This window comes from Amborella trichopoda, chromosome 13, assembly GCF_054954075.1.
Source record: "Amborella trichopoda isolate Santa Cruz 75 chromosome 13, AtrichopodaSantaCruz75HAP2 v2.0, whole genome shotgun sequence".
NCBI classification, from domain to species: Eukaryota; Viridiplantae; Streptophyta; class Magnoliopsida; order Amborellales; family Amborellaceae; genus Amborella; species Amborella trichopoda.
In genome coordinates, this window is record NC_142348.1 from 45,008,516 (window position 1) to 45,026,019 (window position 17,504).

General features: G+C 35.6%; 1 protein-coding gene across 4 annotated transcripts; it reads right to left on the reverse strand.

Moving 5' to 3' along the window:
• Positions 1-714: 714 nt before the first annotated feature.
• Positions 715-11,751, reverse strand: LOC18442606 (anamorsin homolog 2). Of its 4 annotated transcripts, none has more exons than XM_088855848.1 (5): positions 11,561-11,748; positions 7,563-7,726; positions 7,341-7,472; positions 6,894-7,088; positions 715-1,389 (listed from the first exon to the last, which is right to left on the reverse strand). In XM_088855848.1, exons 1-5 carry the CDS (start codon positions 11,697-11,699, stop codon positions 1,372-1,374), a joined length of 648 nt encoding a protein of 215 aa, XP_088711974.1. In that variant the 5' UTR covers positions 11,700-11,748; the 3' UTR covers positions 715-1,371. The 4 variants fall into 4 exon arrangements, with proteins under 4 accessions (XP_088711974.1, XP_006852883.2, XP_088711975.1 ...); XM_006852821.4 differs by having other exon boundaries at positions 6,890-7,088; positions 11,561-11,743; XM_088855849.1 differs by lacking the exon at positions 7,341-7,472 and having other exon boundaries at positions 11,561-11,751.
• Positions 11,752-17,504: the final 5,753 nt, after the last annotated feature.

Consider the following 17,504-nt stretch of genomic DNA (forward strand, 5'->3'; position numbering starts at 1 on the left):
GGTTTCAATACTGGAATTGTGATAGCCTTCAAATATATTTTCATCTTTATTTATAAAGTTTAAAGCTTCAAAAATAGTGTAGATCTATGAAAACTTGAAAATCTTGAAAATTGACAGTCCAAAATTGCATTACAAAATACACTACTTTCAAAACTTGAAATCTTTTTTTTTTTTTCTGATGTCCATGCATCTTGATGTCAAGATGATCAATTTGAATATATTTGGGCACCAAAACAACCTCTTTTAGCGAAAATTTTGATGTTTTGATTGTTTAGAGCCTCGGCTCTATATAAACTTTTCCCTTATATAATAATACTTTGCTTATCCAAGATCTTTGTATGTGGAGCTGTAAAGCAAAATAAAGGTGCCCAAGTCCTGTTGAGAATTTGCACAAAATAAGTGGAGATCTGTAGTAGACAGGAGCAACTAATAAGCCCCAGTTTCAATGGTGCTCTATTCATTCTAAACCTGATGTGAGAGTATGAGATTTTGCAGCAAATGTCAACTGCATGATTCTTTCATACTTCCGTTGTTAATTCACAAATAATTCACGCAAGCAATACAAAGAAAAGGATACCATGCTGTACTTGTTGCAATGAGACTTTAACCTCCATTAGGATACCGAAAACCGAGAACTAAACCACTTCAATTTAATGTGGGTCACATATGGCAAAAAAAATAAGAAGACAGAACATCAAAACAGAGGACCATTGATTTAAGAAGAAGAATTTGTTTCTCCATTCACAAAGTTCACCTTAGTAACTAGCGATTACAAGAAGCTTTGTTATATACAATTGAGCATGTTAATGCGTTGGATGGTGCTTTCTTGCGATGAAGGCAATTTCAAAGGTGTTTTGCTTTTTACACCACCACCCACAGACTGGATTCTAATATACAAAAGCATGAGCTAGATGATGCCCCTTAATAGCTGAGGAACCAGGAAAGCAAGCAAATCTATTACACAACACTCATTTTCTTCATGGAGCAAAACTGAGTAGGCTTTTACATTGTAGCTCTTCTTGATTTGCTCTTTCTCAGCAGTTAATTCCAGCTCAAAATTGGGTTTGAAGGATAAAATTTATATTTATTACAAAACCCACTATGATGCTTCCCCTGCTTCTCCTACACTTGAATTCTTTTCCACTTCTATACCATGGGCTTCGCGAATTAATTGCCTGCAGTGAACTATTTGCTCATAATCTTTGGATCTTTCATAAGCAATTGCTTGTGGGGTTTCAAAGGTTATTGGTTGGACTCTACGGCTTTGCATATATTGTCGCCTCCTCTCCCTTTCACGTTTTCTTTGTTCTTCTGTCATCCTTGCTCGCCGTCTACGTTGATAGAGTCGATTGCGTTCCCGTATTCGCTCCTTTAATAGCATATTGTCATCTAACAGCAAGAGAAAATGGAGTGAGTTTCGCAGTTTGTTGACATTTTCCTCTCAAAATATACCATGCATTGGAATTTACATAATAAAAACTGGTATATACAGTAAAAGATTCATGGAAAAGTTCTTCGAACTTTACTGTCCATGATAAAAATGAAACCTATAAAAAGTTTTGATACACAATTAATTGTTATCAGGATACACTGTTGAACGCTACACCGAGATAATCCCAATAGAAGGAAAATATTTACCTTTAGCATTAACCTGCCAAAATACCAGTATCATACATCCACATGGATGCCACAAAATACTCATAGTGATGTTCCTTTGAAATAAAAATTATTCTATCTACTTCAGCTGCAGCTTTGACTGACCACAACGGTCCAAAGGATACAGATGAGACACCAAACATCAAGTATGTAGATGCTAACAAGCCTTATGGCAGCTCTTTCTTATAATAGAAATCATCATTCTAAAAAGTACACTATTGAGGAATAGAATTTGGATAGAATTTCTCAATTTAGTTTATGATTTTGTCAACAAACGCTTGCACCTGTCACTAAATCAGTGACCATCTACAAATATTAGAATGTGAATGCTGAGAATCATCATTGGACCTTTTTTTTTTTCTTTTTGCTTCTATGTTACCACACAATTATCATCATAGGTGTTCATAATCAAAGAATTGGAGTTAATGAAAACAGTATGATCTTTCAATTCATAAACAGTGTGAAGACTGTTCTACTTGATCTCAAACACTTCCATATGTTTCCTCAACACCAATGTGAGTCATACATCGGATTCTATCCAGTTGATGAGGAAGATGGTCACCACCACCTTTAGAATCTTTCATGAGAATTACTCCAGTCAATGTGGATCACATGAAGTCAATAACAATTTTGCCAACTAAAATTATTGACAAACAATGACAAACCTACTGCAACTTTGTCAGCCCGAATGATACCAACAGTATAACATAATTGTCTATAATACATAGATATAGCTTGCAGTTTGTACAAAAAGAGAAACTTGAGTTTTACTATTGGGATTTCTACAAAGTGGGATATTGGTGGTCATAAATATTTGTATCACAGTTCCAGGTACTAAAAAGATCTGAAAAAATTTGATTATCTTGGTTTTCTTAACATGAGTCCTAGCAAAACATATCGACAATAAAAATTTATGTGCCAGTTTGATAAACTAAAAGAGAAGAAAGAAAAATCACAACTATTTTGACTTAAATGACCCATACAGGAAATGAAGTTGTAACATGGTCATGCCAATAAAAATGTACAAGGGGTTTCAACCAAATAGCTCACACCCCTATAAAATTAGAGCAACCCAGTCTATATACACATCGAAAAAGATTTGGTGGTCACATGGGACCAATGCAGGGCACATGATAATCTATACAATAACCTGGGAACAAGAAAAGGGAAAAAAGATGCCTCCAAATTGAGAGAAAAAAAAAATGTAGAGATTTAGACCATATTAAATGACTAGAAAAATAAAAAGGAGGTTACCTTATTTTGTTTTGATTCTTCTTTATGTTCCTACTTTATGTTCTGAATTGAATTTCTCTTAGTCTTAATGTGCTGTGGATTAATATTCATGTAGATAGAAAATTTTGGATATTGGACTAATCCTTTTTCTGTATTCAAAAAAACAAAGTTCATGATTTTTTATTTTTGATCAAAGGGCCTTGGAAAAGGATTAAGAGGTAAATAAAAGGCGGAAAATTTATTTTCAAAAATTATTAAATGACAAACACAATTACAACATAGCAATAAAAGGAACTGTTGGCATAAATGAGGGCAAAGGTCATAGATACGTTCATAAGATTAGGATATCAGAAGTAAAAGAAGCTTTGAACAGGATGAAGATAGGAAAGGTTTTAGGACTATATAGTATTTTGATAGAGGTTTGGAAGTGCATGCGGGAGATTGGCGTTGACTGGCTGACCGAGTTGTTTAACAAGATGTTGAAAATAAAGAAAATGCCCGATGAATGACGGAAAAGTATTGTGGTACCTATTTACAAGAACAAATGAGACATATAGAATTGTGCTAACGATCGAGGGATCAAACTTATGAGCCACACTATGAAGTTGTAGGAGAGAGTGATTGAGCAATGACTAAGGCATGAAATGAGTGTAACTAAAAACCAATTCAGTTTTATTCTAGGGAGATCAACAACCGAGGTTATTTTCCTACTTAGGCAACTGATTGAGAAGTTTAGGGCAAAAAAAAAAAGATCTCCACATGGTCTTTATTGATCTAAAGAGCACTTATGATAGAGTACCTACAGATTTGATTTGGTGGGTGTTGGAAAAGAAAGGAGTCTCCAGACACTATATCGACTTGGTGAGAGATGTGTATGAGGGAGCGCTAACTAGTAGAGAAACGAACGACTTGTCAATGATAATAGGTCTACGTCAGGGGCCAGCATTGAGCTTATACCTCTTTGTCTTAGTTATGGATGACTTAACTAGGCACCTACAAGATGAGGTACCATGGTGCATGTTGTATAAGGATGACATAGTTTTGATCGATGAGATCCGAAATGGCATCAACACAAAGTTAGAACTTTTGAAGGATGCTCTAAAATCTACAAGGATTAAAATTAGCTGGACAAAGACATAGTATATGGAATGCAAGTTTAGTAATAATAGGAGTAGAGAAAATGAAGTATTTAAGATTTACGGCCAAGAAATACCAAAAAGAATGCATTTTTCATATCTTGGGTCGATAATCCAAGAAAATGAAGAGATTGAGGAAGATGACACACATAGAATTACAACTAAAGGGCAAAGTGGAGACATACGACTGGAGTTTATGTGATCGTCGCATACCAATAAAGTTGAAGGACAAGTTCTTTATTTGGGTGGCCACACATTTAAGGGCCAATGAAGTTGAAGGACAAGTTCTTTATCTGGGTGTCCACACATGAAAGGGCCTTAACTGTGGACCACCTCCAAAGAAGGGGCATTCAACTCCCCAACAGGTGCATCACGTGTCAGAATGAAGCCAAAACCAATGCTCATCTATTTATACATTGTGAGATTGCATCCTTTCTCTGGAACTCAATTCTCCAACTATTCGGCTGGTTCTGGGCCACCCTCAATCTATACCACAACTCTTCTCTTCCTACCTCTCACCCCTGTGGCCTAGATCCGGCATCCTTCTTTGGAAAGCTTCTGTTGTAGCCATACTCTGGACTTTGTGGTTGGAAAGGAACCAAAGAATCTTTAGGGGTGAGTACTCTAATCCTGTAACGTTGCTGGAAAAGGTGAGATCCTTGGTCATCTTTTGGGCAACCAACTCTAAATCCTTTCAGCATATCTCTGTGGTGGACTTCCACCAAAATTGGAAAGCTTTGGTTCACTTAAGGCCTTCTCAAGTTCCAAGAGCAGCCTCTTGGTTCCCTCCCTCTCCGAGGCGCATTAAGCTTAACTTTGACGGATGTTCCTTAGGCAATCCTGGACCCTCGGGTGTAGGTGGTATCAACTGTGATCACGCTGGTCACACCCTCCTCTCTTTCGTGCATTCCACTGGTAGGTCAGACTCCACTGAGGCCGAGGTGATGGCCCTCCTTCATGGCCTTCGACACTTCAATAGGGAATGGGGAAACTCTTTGGTGATCGAAGGAGATTTTGCCAACGTTATCGCATGGGCGTCTAGTGCCGCCCAGTGCCCTTGGAGGCTCGATCCTGTTTTTGACGAGATTCACCACAAATGTTCTCTCCTAAAGATCGATTGGAGGCATACTTGGAGAGAGGCTAACTCCATCGCCGACGCTCTAGCCAAAAATGGAGCCCTGGGCTCAAATATTGTGGACTTTCCCTCCTAGATCCCCTAGATTCATTTTGCACTTTTTATAGCTTTGTTCTTCTATAGCCTTGTCATGGGTATTGGGTTTTAATTATGTAGCCCTGTAAAGGGTTTTACTCTCCTCTACCCACCTTGTGGGTGGGCAAACTGTGTACTTTCCTCTTTACCTCAATACAACAAGTAAACATTCTCAAAACAAAGTTCTATAAAATAACTGTGAAACCAGCTTTACTTTATGGAGTAGAATGTTGGGCGGTTAGAAAACAACATACCTATAGAATGAGTGTAGTTGAAAATGAGGATGTTGAGATGGATGAGTGGTAAGACAAGAAGGGATAGAATTCAAAATGAATACATTTGGGAAAATTTAAGTGTGGCACCAATAAACGATAAGATGAGAGAAAGTAGACTTAGGTGGCCTAGTCATATATGGCATAGACCTAGTACAACACCTGTTAGGAAGTACAAGTTAGTTCAAGTGGAAGGTTAAAAAAGAACAAGGGGTAGGCCCAAAAGGACATGGTTGGAAGTAGTGAGAAAAGATATGCAGACTTATGACCTCATTGAAGGTATGACCCTTAATAGAGCAGAATAGCGGACCAGAAGTTGTGTAGCCGACCCCAATTAGTTGAAAAAAAACTCTGATGATGATGATGATGCGCCCAACTTGTATCTTGGAGAATGATTTCACAAAACCATCTCATGAAAAGTTCCCAAATTGAAACCATGGGTAAGATAGATTGATAAATTAAGAAGAGAAATTGACTTCACTGCCTTGGGATCAGGCCTTCTTGATAAACAAGTTACAATAATCATTGTAACTGCATGATTTAGATGCTCTTAAAGTGCATATGTAATTGTTATAAATCCCTATTGTGCAGAAATATTTGAAGTTCCTAGGTATATAACACACATAAGATTACATAGTGAATACAACAAACAAAATACCTGTCCATGTTAACTCCACTTCCAAACTGGTTAGCCTTAACAGTTTACCCTCAATACAATCTCTTACAACACCAATATAAATAAAAGTTGAAAAAGCACATCAAAATCTCCAAGACCAAGCAAGAAACTGAATATAGGAAAATACCAACCATGTGTAAGAGTTTCCTACTTTCAAATGAATGCAAGTACAAACACAGACAAATTTGGGGCTTTAAAAGTGCAGAAATAAAATTTTTAGAAAACATATTGAAGATCATGACCAACTCTCCTGAGTCAACTGACCTAGAACAGTATTTCATCAACTTAAGGAAACTTGGTTCCAGCATTTTATTTTTTGCCATGCAAAATGGTCAAGTCATTGAAAACCTCAACCAAGTATTGGCATTGCTTTTTTCAATCAACACCATCCAGGATGGATTTGGCTCAAGTCAATTCAAACCGACTTAAAACCATGACTTTTATTTATCTCTCTCAAAAAAACCATGACTTTTATTTATCCATATGTTAGCTATGGTAGTTCAGATTTTAAAATCTATATCTAAAATAGGCTAATCAAATATCACTGCATCTTCTCTCAAAACTTCTCCTTATGCTAAAACAAATATAGGAAAGAAAGATAGCATTCCCTCTTATAAGAAGGAACAAGAGGTTAGACAACATCCATCTGTCCTCAACAAAGCTATTCATAACAATAAAAAACAACCATTTGATGTCTAGGACAGACCTACGGGCAATTGAAGCTTCTTCAAGTCCTCTGATGAACAAAATTTTTCGTCTTCAATTAAGTCTTCCAAAGTTTCATCAATTTGTGGTTGAAAAGTACTCGGAAAAGTAACTATTGTGCTCCCTCTTTTTAGTGGTGTTTTTTTCTGAAGTGGAAAAGATGACGAGCATATATCCCATGAAGGTCTCTTAGCCTTCACCTGCACAAATAAATCCTATCACATATCAGCATAAATTTTTTAAAAAGTAGTTCACTAGAAATCTTGAACATCAGATACTACTCCATCTACAAACAAAATAAGCAAACAATCAGAATATTTGATCTAAAGAAACAACTTATATAAGTGCTAAAAAGAATGGCACCATTGCAAAAGAATTATGTATATAACCCAATAAACCCACATCAAATACTTATGGCAATGACAGATAAAACAATATTACAAGATATTTACAGCTATAAGCTCAAAGTCTTGAGGAATTGAATCAATTTCAGCAGAGTGGTCTATGCATTCAGCTCCCTCCAGTCCTGAAAAACCTGCAAAGAGGAGGTTGTGCTCCAAAGAAGCTCTGGACTGCTGTACAATCTGTTGAACCTAGAGTAAGAACGTGCTATAACATAAAAGCACTTGGCTCCAAAGAGAAACCAGAATAGAAAAAGCGAAAAAACATCATACAATTTCTTTGTTTCCTTCAAAGAAAGATGGTTCTTGTAAGTACACAGTGCCACCAGGTTTCAGCACTTTTGCCAGTTCTAACAGCCACAATTGTGTATGGAACCCAGGCTTCTCAGTTATGGAAACAACAGCAGATAGAGTGGAGTTAAAGTATAGATGCCCTTCTGCAATAGGAGAAAGCATAAAACTTCACACATAAACATTTGCTCCATCAATTGATTAGATTATTAACTGAAAGGATAACTTTACCCCACTTATATCACTAGATAGAAGAAACAAAAAAGGAACACTCACTAACTTAGATTTACCATAGAAACTACACTAATAAAACAATTACTCAGTTTAAAGATTTTAGAACGCAAAATGATCCATCTTGGCTTTTTCAGACAATAAATACAAATATAAAAGAACAGGAATGTCGTGCAAAGTAGAAACAAGAGAGAGAGCGAGAGAGAGAGACAGAGAGTTCCCATTTAGGGTATAAGATATTTATCTCAAGCACATTACCAACAAATGCAGGGCAAACACCAGCCACAATCTTAGAATTAGAAAAGAACCAATCACTTGCATTTTCATGAATTTACGTAACACACTTAGATCAGTACCTACGCACACACAAAAGTAAGCTACAAAGCCCAAGTACATATCAGATAAATTTTTTTTTGGGTAAGGTCACTAGAGCTGGGGCCTTTGGTTTCAAAGTGAGACTCTAGAAGCACACTGTTTTTCAAGTGAAAATATTGTTCTCCAATCTGATTGTCATATAAAAATAACCGAGTCCCTTGCTCGCTACTGAGCCCCTGTCAATCAGTAGGGATATTGTTTAAGAACTTCCTCTCTATCCAAATGTCCCAAATATGGTTAGGGAGTTCTTAGTGCAGGGTTTTAGACCCCCTAGAGAGTTCTTAACGCAGTTTTAGGGCTCCAAACCCCTGAAAATAACAAAAATCACATAATATCAATCTAATAAAAATCAATCCCATGACATATCCCTAAGATTTGGTTTTCCAATCTAAATATTCACAAAATATCATCTTAGTTCAAAAGATTCACAAAATATAAGCCCAAACCAGTAAATATTCACAAAATATTCCAACTACAAACATGGAAAAATATCACACAAGAAAAAACAAAAATTAAAGAATATCAAATCATAACACATTATACGAAGTACAAAACCCTAATTCAAATATCGTAATGCGCTAAGCTTTTCAAAATGAATTTGACATAGGCTCAAACATGTAAAAATCACAAAAAATATATATAAATAAAAGGATATCAAATCATAACACATTATACAAAAAAATTACCAAACCCTAATCCAAATATTGTAATGCACTAATCTTTTCAAAATGAAATTGATATAGTCCCAAACAAGCGATCTTTAGTAGCTATGCCACAACTCCAAGCTCCAAAAAGTATCGGGAATCGTTTGATTTCGCAAGAAATAAAAAATGTTGAAACATTTTTTGATCTTGATAGAAATCTAAAATCTTAGATCTTTGAGAGTTTTTCACTCTCTAAACACACATACAGAATTTTGGGAGGCTAGAAAGGCTGCCAAAACCCTTTTCCCCCTTTCAGGGGAAAATGTAAAAAATGCCCTTGGCCAAGGGCCCATTTCCGCCCTGCCCTCAGTTAGGGTGCATCGAGGCACCACCTAGTCCCTCGCCCGTTGAATGTTTAGACGCAAGGCATTTTAGCCTCTAGGCGGCCAAGCAGCCTAATTTTTTAATATTGCTAAGGGATTGTCGTTCCACAGACTCCTATCAAGTAAAGTCTGTTTCAAGGAATGTTGAAGGTATGCACAAAAGCTTTAATTGTGGATGAGCCTGATGTCTCATACACGCATGAACAAAATTAGGGAGGGAGAATTTTATTCTTAAAAAATCTTCAGCCTCAATGGGATAGTTACACACTATTTCTTTCTCTATAACTTTCTCTTTCTACAAATTTTCTATCTCTAGACAAGGCTCAGTAACCTCTCTCTAAACCTTCATGCCGACCCTCTTCTTTCTCTTTCTCTTTCCATACCTCTCACTAACTCACCTACAAACTCATTCAAGCTTTTCATAATTCTAGTAGGAATTATAGGTAAACCCTCATGCATATCCCAATAGCAAGAGAACTCTATTTACATGAACTCTCATCCTCATCTCTTGTCCTAGTAGAACTCATAACAACAATAGAGGCCTAATTTTGCAATGCTTTTTGTTTTAACTAGGCACTCAATGGAAGATAAATTCATCTATATTTGTGTCTCTCAGGCTTCTTGTGAAGTAGGAAGTCCAATTCATTATAACTCAACATTTTTCCATGCAGTCCCTAACCAGCGTTATCACAAATTAATCAAGAAGATACTTTGCAAAGGTCAATTTATGAACTAGTGACTATCCTTAGATCTTGTGTTGAGAGAGGAATTATCATATGGGCTGAAAATATGTGCTCAATTGCAGACTTTTTTCATTGCTTTGAACAAGGCTGCCTGAGAAATTAATGACTATCCTTAAGTCTCGCATAGAAAGGGGAATCATCACATTGGCTGAAAGGATCTGCTCAATTGTATACTTTTTTCCTTCTTTGAACAAGGCTTCCTAAGAAATATTCATAATCCTTCCAAGAATGGGCTACAACTACTTCACAATTTGTAAATGTTGTTATGTAGATTAACAGGTCTAAAATCATTCATTGAAATTTTGTGTTTGAGTTTTGTAATCAACAACAAAAATGTACCATTTTCTCTTAATAAAGAGGCACTTGATTGCATAAAATCTCTCACGAAAGGCCACAGTCTTCGGAAGAAATTAGCCAAAAAGTCCAAACAGGCCTTATAATTTTCTGGAACCCACACTTTTGTGGGTCTGCCTAGCTTCCTCAATATTAATCCTTACGATGAAGTTAACATTTTGTTCATTAGATGTTTATCCAGGCAAGGCCTATGGATTAGATATTGGAAGTCCCAATCATACCTGCGAGATCTTTGAAGAAATAAGTAACTTCATCAATGATCTCTTTCTGATCATAATTTTGGAGAATGAATGTGTAGAACTCTGGCTTCCTCAACCCATTAGGATCTTGCTTTCCGCATGCAAAAGGAATTGTCCTGATCCATAACTATTCTGGGATCCCCATGATATAAATTCTTTGCACTAAGAAGATACTCATCTCCCATAGAATATTTCAATTCTATTAGGATTAATGCAAATTTTCTTCAAACTCTTCCAATTTGGACAGCATATCACCTGAAGTATGTTTTGTTCCATTCAATAGTGGATCATTTCCAGGGTAGCAAGATTTTGGAGAAACAAGACATATGATTAACCATCCAAAAATCGATGTCAAAAAAAAAGAGTGACTATCCCAAAAATGTGTTACATGTTCACTTTCTTAATATTAGGTCACCTAACATAAAGAAACATATACGACAGCCATGTCTGTCTACTTTCCAAGAAGCAAAAACAATCCCTTTACAACTTGAATGGCTTCAGAAAAAGTTTGAATGGTTTCGACACCAAATTAAGCCCTCCATTATTTCTCCAGCAAGATGGAGTTGTGAACCACAAGTGGAAGTGAGGACTGTTCAGAATTTCCTCTTTGATCACATCCAAGTAAACCTATAATACAATTTAACACTAACAAAAGACAACACTTCCAAAACATATCACATAATCAAACAACACAAAACCAAAACTGGGTACTAAAAAAAAACAAAAGAAAAGAAAATGAAAAAGAAAAAAAAGTTGACTGTAACAAGAAGAAAACAATTTAAACGAACACACCAAATCAGTCAAAATTTAGAAGACACCCATTTCATTTTATCAGCATGACAGTTATTCTGCTCAAACAGTAGAACCCCAAAAGACCATTCCCAAATTTTAAGCAGAATAAAGGAATAACAGAGAACAATCAACAGAATCATCACTAAACAACGAGCCATCTCCAATGCAAACATAAAAATTTAAGCACCAATCCCTCACAAAAACCAGAAAGCAGCTGACCTAGGAGAGAAGCTTGGGTAATGATTCTGAGGTCTTTAGGCCCAACCGAGAAATGCTCAAGAGCCCAAACTACGATCCCTGCATTCATAGAGATCGAATCAGTGATTATGAGAACCCCCCCTTGAAAGTCCATTTCCATCAATAACGCTCTGTGTTCCCGCGAGTGGTTTTCTACGAAAAAACAAAGGGTTTTAAGGGACAACTGCACCTGAGACTGGGACCCAACTTCACTCCGAGACAAACCCATTTCTCTCTCCTCTACCCGCACGGGAGCACTCGACTGCAAAGGCCTGCATTTCTCAGGAGCAAACAAAAAGAGGTAAGTCAAAAGATATCCTCCTCCCGCGGGACGATACTATAGATTTCCTCCCTGTGGCAAAATACATGCAATGGATGGACGCTTTTTCGATTTTAGATTGTGGGGATGTACTCTCTACCGATGCATAAAATAATATGGTAAAATAATTTTTTTGAAGTAAACTCTATTTACTTGAAAAAAAAACGTATGCTTCAAGATTTAATTGACATCCAATTTTTGAATGACTAGATCTAGATCTAAGTGTCAAGAACTTAAAAGTCAAACTTTTTATTTTAAAATAATTATTTAATAAGTACCGTGTGTTTTTCAAAATTTTAGACTAAAGCAATTCAATTAAGTAGATGTTTTGAAATAGGGAGGATACACACAGTATGCTCCTACGGGAGCATAGTACATGCGCTTAAGAAGCGAACCATAAAGTGTAGCCTTTCTTACTTGTGAAAAGGGTACAAGGAGGTACAACACCTCTAGCCATCCGATTTTAAATTGGACAATTTGAATTGTGTCACGATTGATAAGTTTTTTTTTGAATTATTGATAAGTTTTTTTTTGAATTTTAGATCTAGTCAATGACACTTAATTGAAATTTAATAGACACCGGGCGATAATAACCTCTTTATACTAAAAATAAATAGTCTCGTACTATTTATCTTTTTATTGTTGTAGGTGGTTAAATTCTTCATTGACTTTTATTAGTATATTAGCAGAAGAGATATTTGGGGTTTGTTTGTCCACCTACAACTTCTAGTGATCCAACTCAAAATGCGTGGGTAGCAGAAAAAAAAATATGAGCCATAAACAAAGTGTAGACAGGCTATTTTGAAATTTTGTAAGCATTTATAGATATGTTCGATCTGTATTATTGTTTTAGCCTAGAATTTCATAATTAGAGATGAAAATAGATATTTAGTGTTAAGATTTAATACCCCGCTTAGATGCAAAAATAGAAATTGCAAAAGTTAGATACCACCAAAATTGTATACTTATCCTGCTAGATACAAATAGGCGAGAGTACAAACCATGATATGAGAAATAAAGCATAAAACATACACACACTACAAGAGCAAGCAAAAAGATTTATATGGTTCATCTTAAAGCGGGCTACATCCATGAGCCTGACAAACTGAAATCCCCTATACCAATAAAAATTACATTAAAGATTTTATAACATAGACCTACCTCTTTAACCCTCCACAAATCCTAGCCGAGCAAACCATTTTAGACATTCTCTCCTGATCGGCACAACCGCCAGTCTCTCAAGGTTCTCTTCTTGGACAATGGTTTAGCTTTGGAGTAAATATAAGAGATCGAAAGTGGTGTCGGTCGGAAGAGCACGTCTAAAAATGTTTGCTCAACTGTATTTTGTCGAGGGTTAAAGAGATAACTATATGTTCTAAATCTTGATATAAATTTTATTGGTACAATAGATTTAAGTTTGTCATGCTTATAGATGTCACCCTCTTGGGGATGAACCATATAAATCTTTTTACTCTTGTAGTGTATGTGTTTTATGCTTTATTTTTCATACTATGGTTCGTTTGCTCACCTATTTTGTTTATAGCTGGATAAGTACATGATCTTGATAGGATCTAACTTTTGGGATTCATGTTTCCATATCTAAGAAGGCTAACAAGTGATATCAGAGCTCATGTTGCAGTACAAGGCTAGTATTTATGCATTCATTTAAAAAAAAGCACATGGCAAACTACGCGAGCATTTTATTTGAGGTGGATAAATATGATAGTAACCACAATCTTTCCAGCAAAAATAATAAAGGAATTTATTTGGTAAAAGATGAAGAATTCATAAAGCTATTTAATGGATGTTGGCACGGTAATCAGGTGATTTCAATATCAATTTAAAAATTGTTGGATATGGTGATATCCAAAGTCACTCACATAAAGAAATTACATATTACGTGGGACTGAGATTGATATTTATAAGTTTTCAAAAGGAAATAAAAATTCAAAAATATTATGATTCTTGGATATATCTCTTGGTTTTTTAGATATATGTAACACCTATGGGTAGTTTCCTATTTAGTATGGATTCCTGATATTGTATACTTAGGATGAAAGAGGAAAGAATGTGTGTCTTAATTGGGTCACCATATCGTAAATATGGCTTCCGCTATAAAGAGAGAGGCCTCTTGTGCGTGAGAGGTAAGGTCTAGGTCTCCCTTAGAGATAAGAGAGCTTCCTATAGAAAGAAACACTACTATGGTACCTCATATAGATTGAGAGGCTGATTTCTTTTTAGAACTGATTCTCATGGAGATTTTAGGTGGTTTCTCCTCATAGTTAGAGAAAGTCTTGGTTGTTCTCATAGTTGGGCTGTGGAATAGAGGTGAGTTTCTTTTTTAACAATGGTTTTGCCGTAGAGTAGAGATAAGAGATTGGTAGGTGGCGCCTGTCGGAAGAGCGGATCTAAAAGGGTTTACTCGACTAGGTTTTGTTGATAGTTAATGAAATAACTTTATGTCCCAAAATCTATGATGTAATTTTCATTGGTATAGTGGATTTCAACTTCTCATACCCATGGATGTAGCCTTTTTGGGGTGAACCATGTGAATCTTTGTGCTCTTGTGATGCTTGTGTTTTATGCTTTATTTTTCATATTATGGCTTGTACTCTCGTATATTTTGTTTATAACTGGATAACACGTTCCTAGTAAGACCCAACTTTTGAGATTCTTATTTTCGTATTTAAGAGAGCTATTAAATCCTAACAATTGAATATCACCATATCCAACATTTAGGTCATTGTAAAAGTTTCCAGTATCTAAAACATATTTTTTTATCAAGATTTAGAGGTGTGGCTTACTTTGATTGTTTGAAGTTGATATCTTGTATAAAACATATCCTACTCCAAGGCAAAATTTTATTTGTACAAGTTGCAACCTTATGCTACAAAAGTTAGGCAAACCTCATTGTTCCGACGTTGAAAAACCCTCCAATTTGATAACACACCCAAGCTATCAAATTTCACATCAGATGGTTATAACTAATTGTGACCTCCTTGTATCAAAGATAAATAGTCTTATTGTATACAATCCCTTAGCTAAGCTATATATTTTTTAAACTTTTAGTGTTCATACATCTGTTCAATGTAAGACTATTATCGGAGGGCAAGCTTTCTATGCTTCCCTTGCCACATAAAACTTGTGTCCTTCCATCCAACCATCCATTCTGAATGCAAGGCTAAGATTGCCCCAATCACAATGTCACGTCTCTACACTATTTTATTTTTAATCGTTTTTTTATAAACCATTTTGACACAATTTTGGACGTTTAATCCTATATTAAACTCGAACTAGCGAAAAATATAAAAAAACTATTTTCAATAAAATAAAATAACCAAAATACTCTTGAAATATTCAAGGGGTATTTTGGTTATTATATTTTATCAATAAATTATTTTTAATATTTTTTATAGGTGCGCCCCAATGAAAAGATGACACGTACCAAATTTCATATCCACATAATTTGCATAAAAAAACTGAAAATAAAATCACTTTGAGAATTCGAATCTAAGATCAAATGGTGAGTGGTTATCTTGATCAAAATTGGATGGCTGGATAGTAGGGGAAGCATAGATCTTCTATGCTATAGGGGAAGTATAGAAACCTTTCCCATTATTAGAAGTTTAACTTCTATAATCAGGGACTGAAATAGATTTTTAGGCCATAGTAAATGTTTCTGATATTGAATTTGCATCTTTTAGCAAGATTTAGATGTGCGGCTTCGATTGGTCAACACCCTACTACTCCCTTACTCGTTCTTTAGAATGGTATCCTATAGCTTTTCATTTAATATCGAAGTGTTGTACATGTATACAAGTATTCTCCAAAGTAGTGTATAAAAGAAAAGATGAGCATATTAGTAGTAGCAGTATCATTTGTACAAATAAGAATCCCTTCCCCACGATTTTTTTTTTTCTCCACACGATTTTGGCCAATAGCAATGACAAACTGGATCCATGGTGGCTGGGATATCCAATCTTGGATTTAGTTTTCGTAGGGGTTAAGCTTGTCTATTAAAACTGAGTTGAGCTCTAGTGAAACTTGATACTTGAAGTTTTCACTACAATTTATTTACTATTTCACTGCCTTTAATATTGGATTCAACTACCTTTATTTCTGGAGTAAATTAATAAATTGAATTTATCAACCATTTAACATTTATCTTTCGTAACTATTTCGAGTCATGAAATTATAATGTTAAATAGGTCCACTCTTATGTGCATTTTGATAAATTTCTCTTAATTCATTACCATTTATGGGTGAGAACCTCAAATCTGTTGGGTTTATGTGGCTTTTAAAGGCCTTATGAGTGTGTATTGAAACACTTTTATTATAGTGAACCATAAACTCAGTGGGAGTGTGATCCCTCAAGGACCATACTAAGCAAATGATGTTTGCTTATTCCAGACTGTGCTTATCGATCTAGGTCAGTCTATTGGAAAACCCAAGGTACCTGGGCATAAAGAATTAAACCGATTAGGGTTTTGGGTTAGCCCTTGATGAGGTCGGAGCTTATACCTAGATGAGTGAGCCGAGGGACTGTGTGGCCCTTGTGTGTGGTGGTAGGCCTACTGAGACGGGGGCCAAAACTTCATCTATGTTCCTTCACACGGCATGCATATCGATAGATCGTTCGGGAAAGCCAGATATCCACCTTTAGGTGAAGCGTATGTACGTGCGAAAGATACCTCTATGCATCATAGAGCTATGGTCGCATCAGATCGTGGTGACGTTGACTCGTATCTAGAGGAGGACTTGTAATCCATGGACTGGGATTACGACCCCTTGATTCATCGATCTGACTTTAGTGACCCGCTAATGAGCCCCTGCTTGGATTGTGGGTCATGGGAAACACTGGGTCGATTCGATAAAGCTAGTGTAGTCTGTAGTTTACAGTTAAAGATGGAGTACCCCATTATTACAGATTGAATTTCTAAAACCATATGGATCATTTTCTCATCATATTAATTTAATTGTGTTCATTTTATTATTGAAATATTTTTAGTTTTATTAATTGAATTTTTATGAATATTTCAATATTTTATTTATGTTTTTTAGACCTATAAAAATGCAGTTATTGATTTTATAATATTGTAAAAATTCATATATTAAATTATTTAATTTTAAAATTATTTATAAAATTCCATGGGGGCCCAAAGTGCATATGGGCCTACTATGTGGCATGTGGGTGGGGGCCCACATGTGCCACAAAGGGGTGGCACGCCCCATCCCTTGGATTCTCTTGTTGCTTTGTATTCAAGTTTATTAATATAGTAACTTTGATTTGTGGCATGTGGTCAAATATTAGAAGGGAAATATTGACCTTATCTTATTTTGTAGTACTTATTTGCTTGATAATTATTGATATATCCTTATGGAATATGTGACATGGATCATGTAATTTTATGGAATGCATGATATTTATTTTATTTAAATATATTGATGGAAAAATGGTTTAAGGAAAGAGGGATAATGGTTCAAGCGTCTTCCATAATGTTGATAGCTCATCTATGGAATGGATAACTCAGATTTCTCACCCCACAAATCACCTTGATCAACGGTTTAGATTCAATCTCATGAATGAAGCAAACTATGAGAAAACCC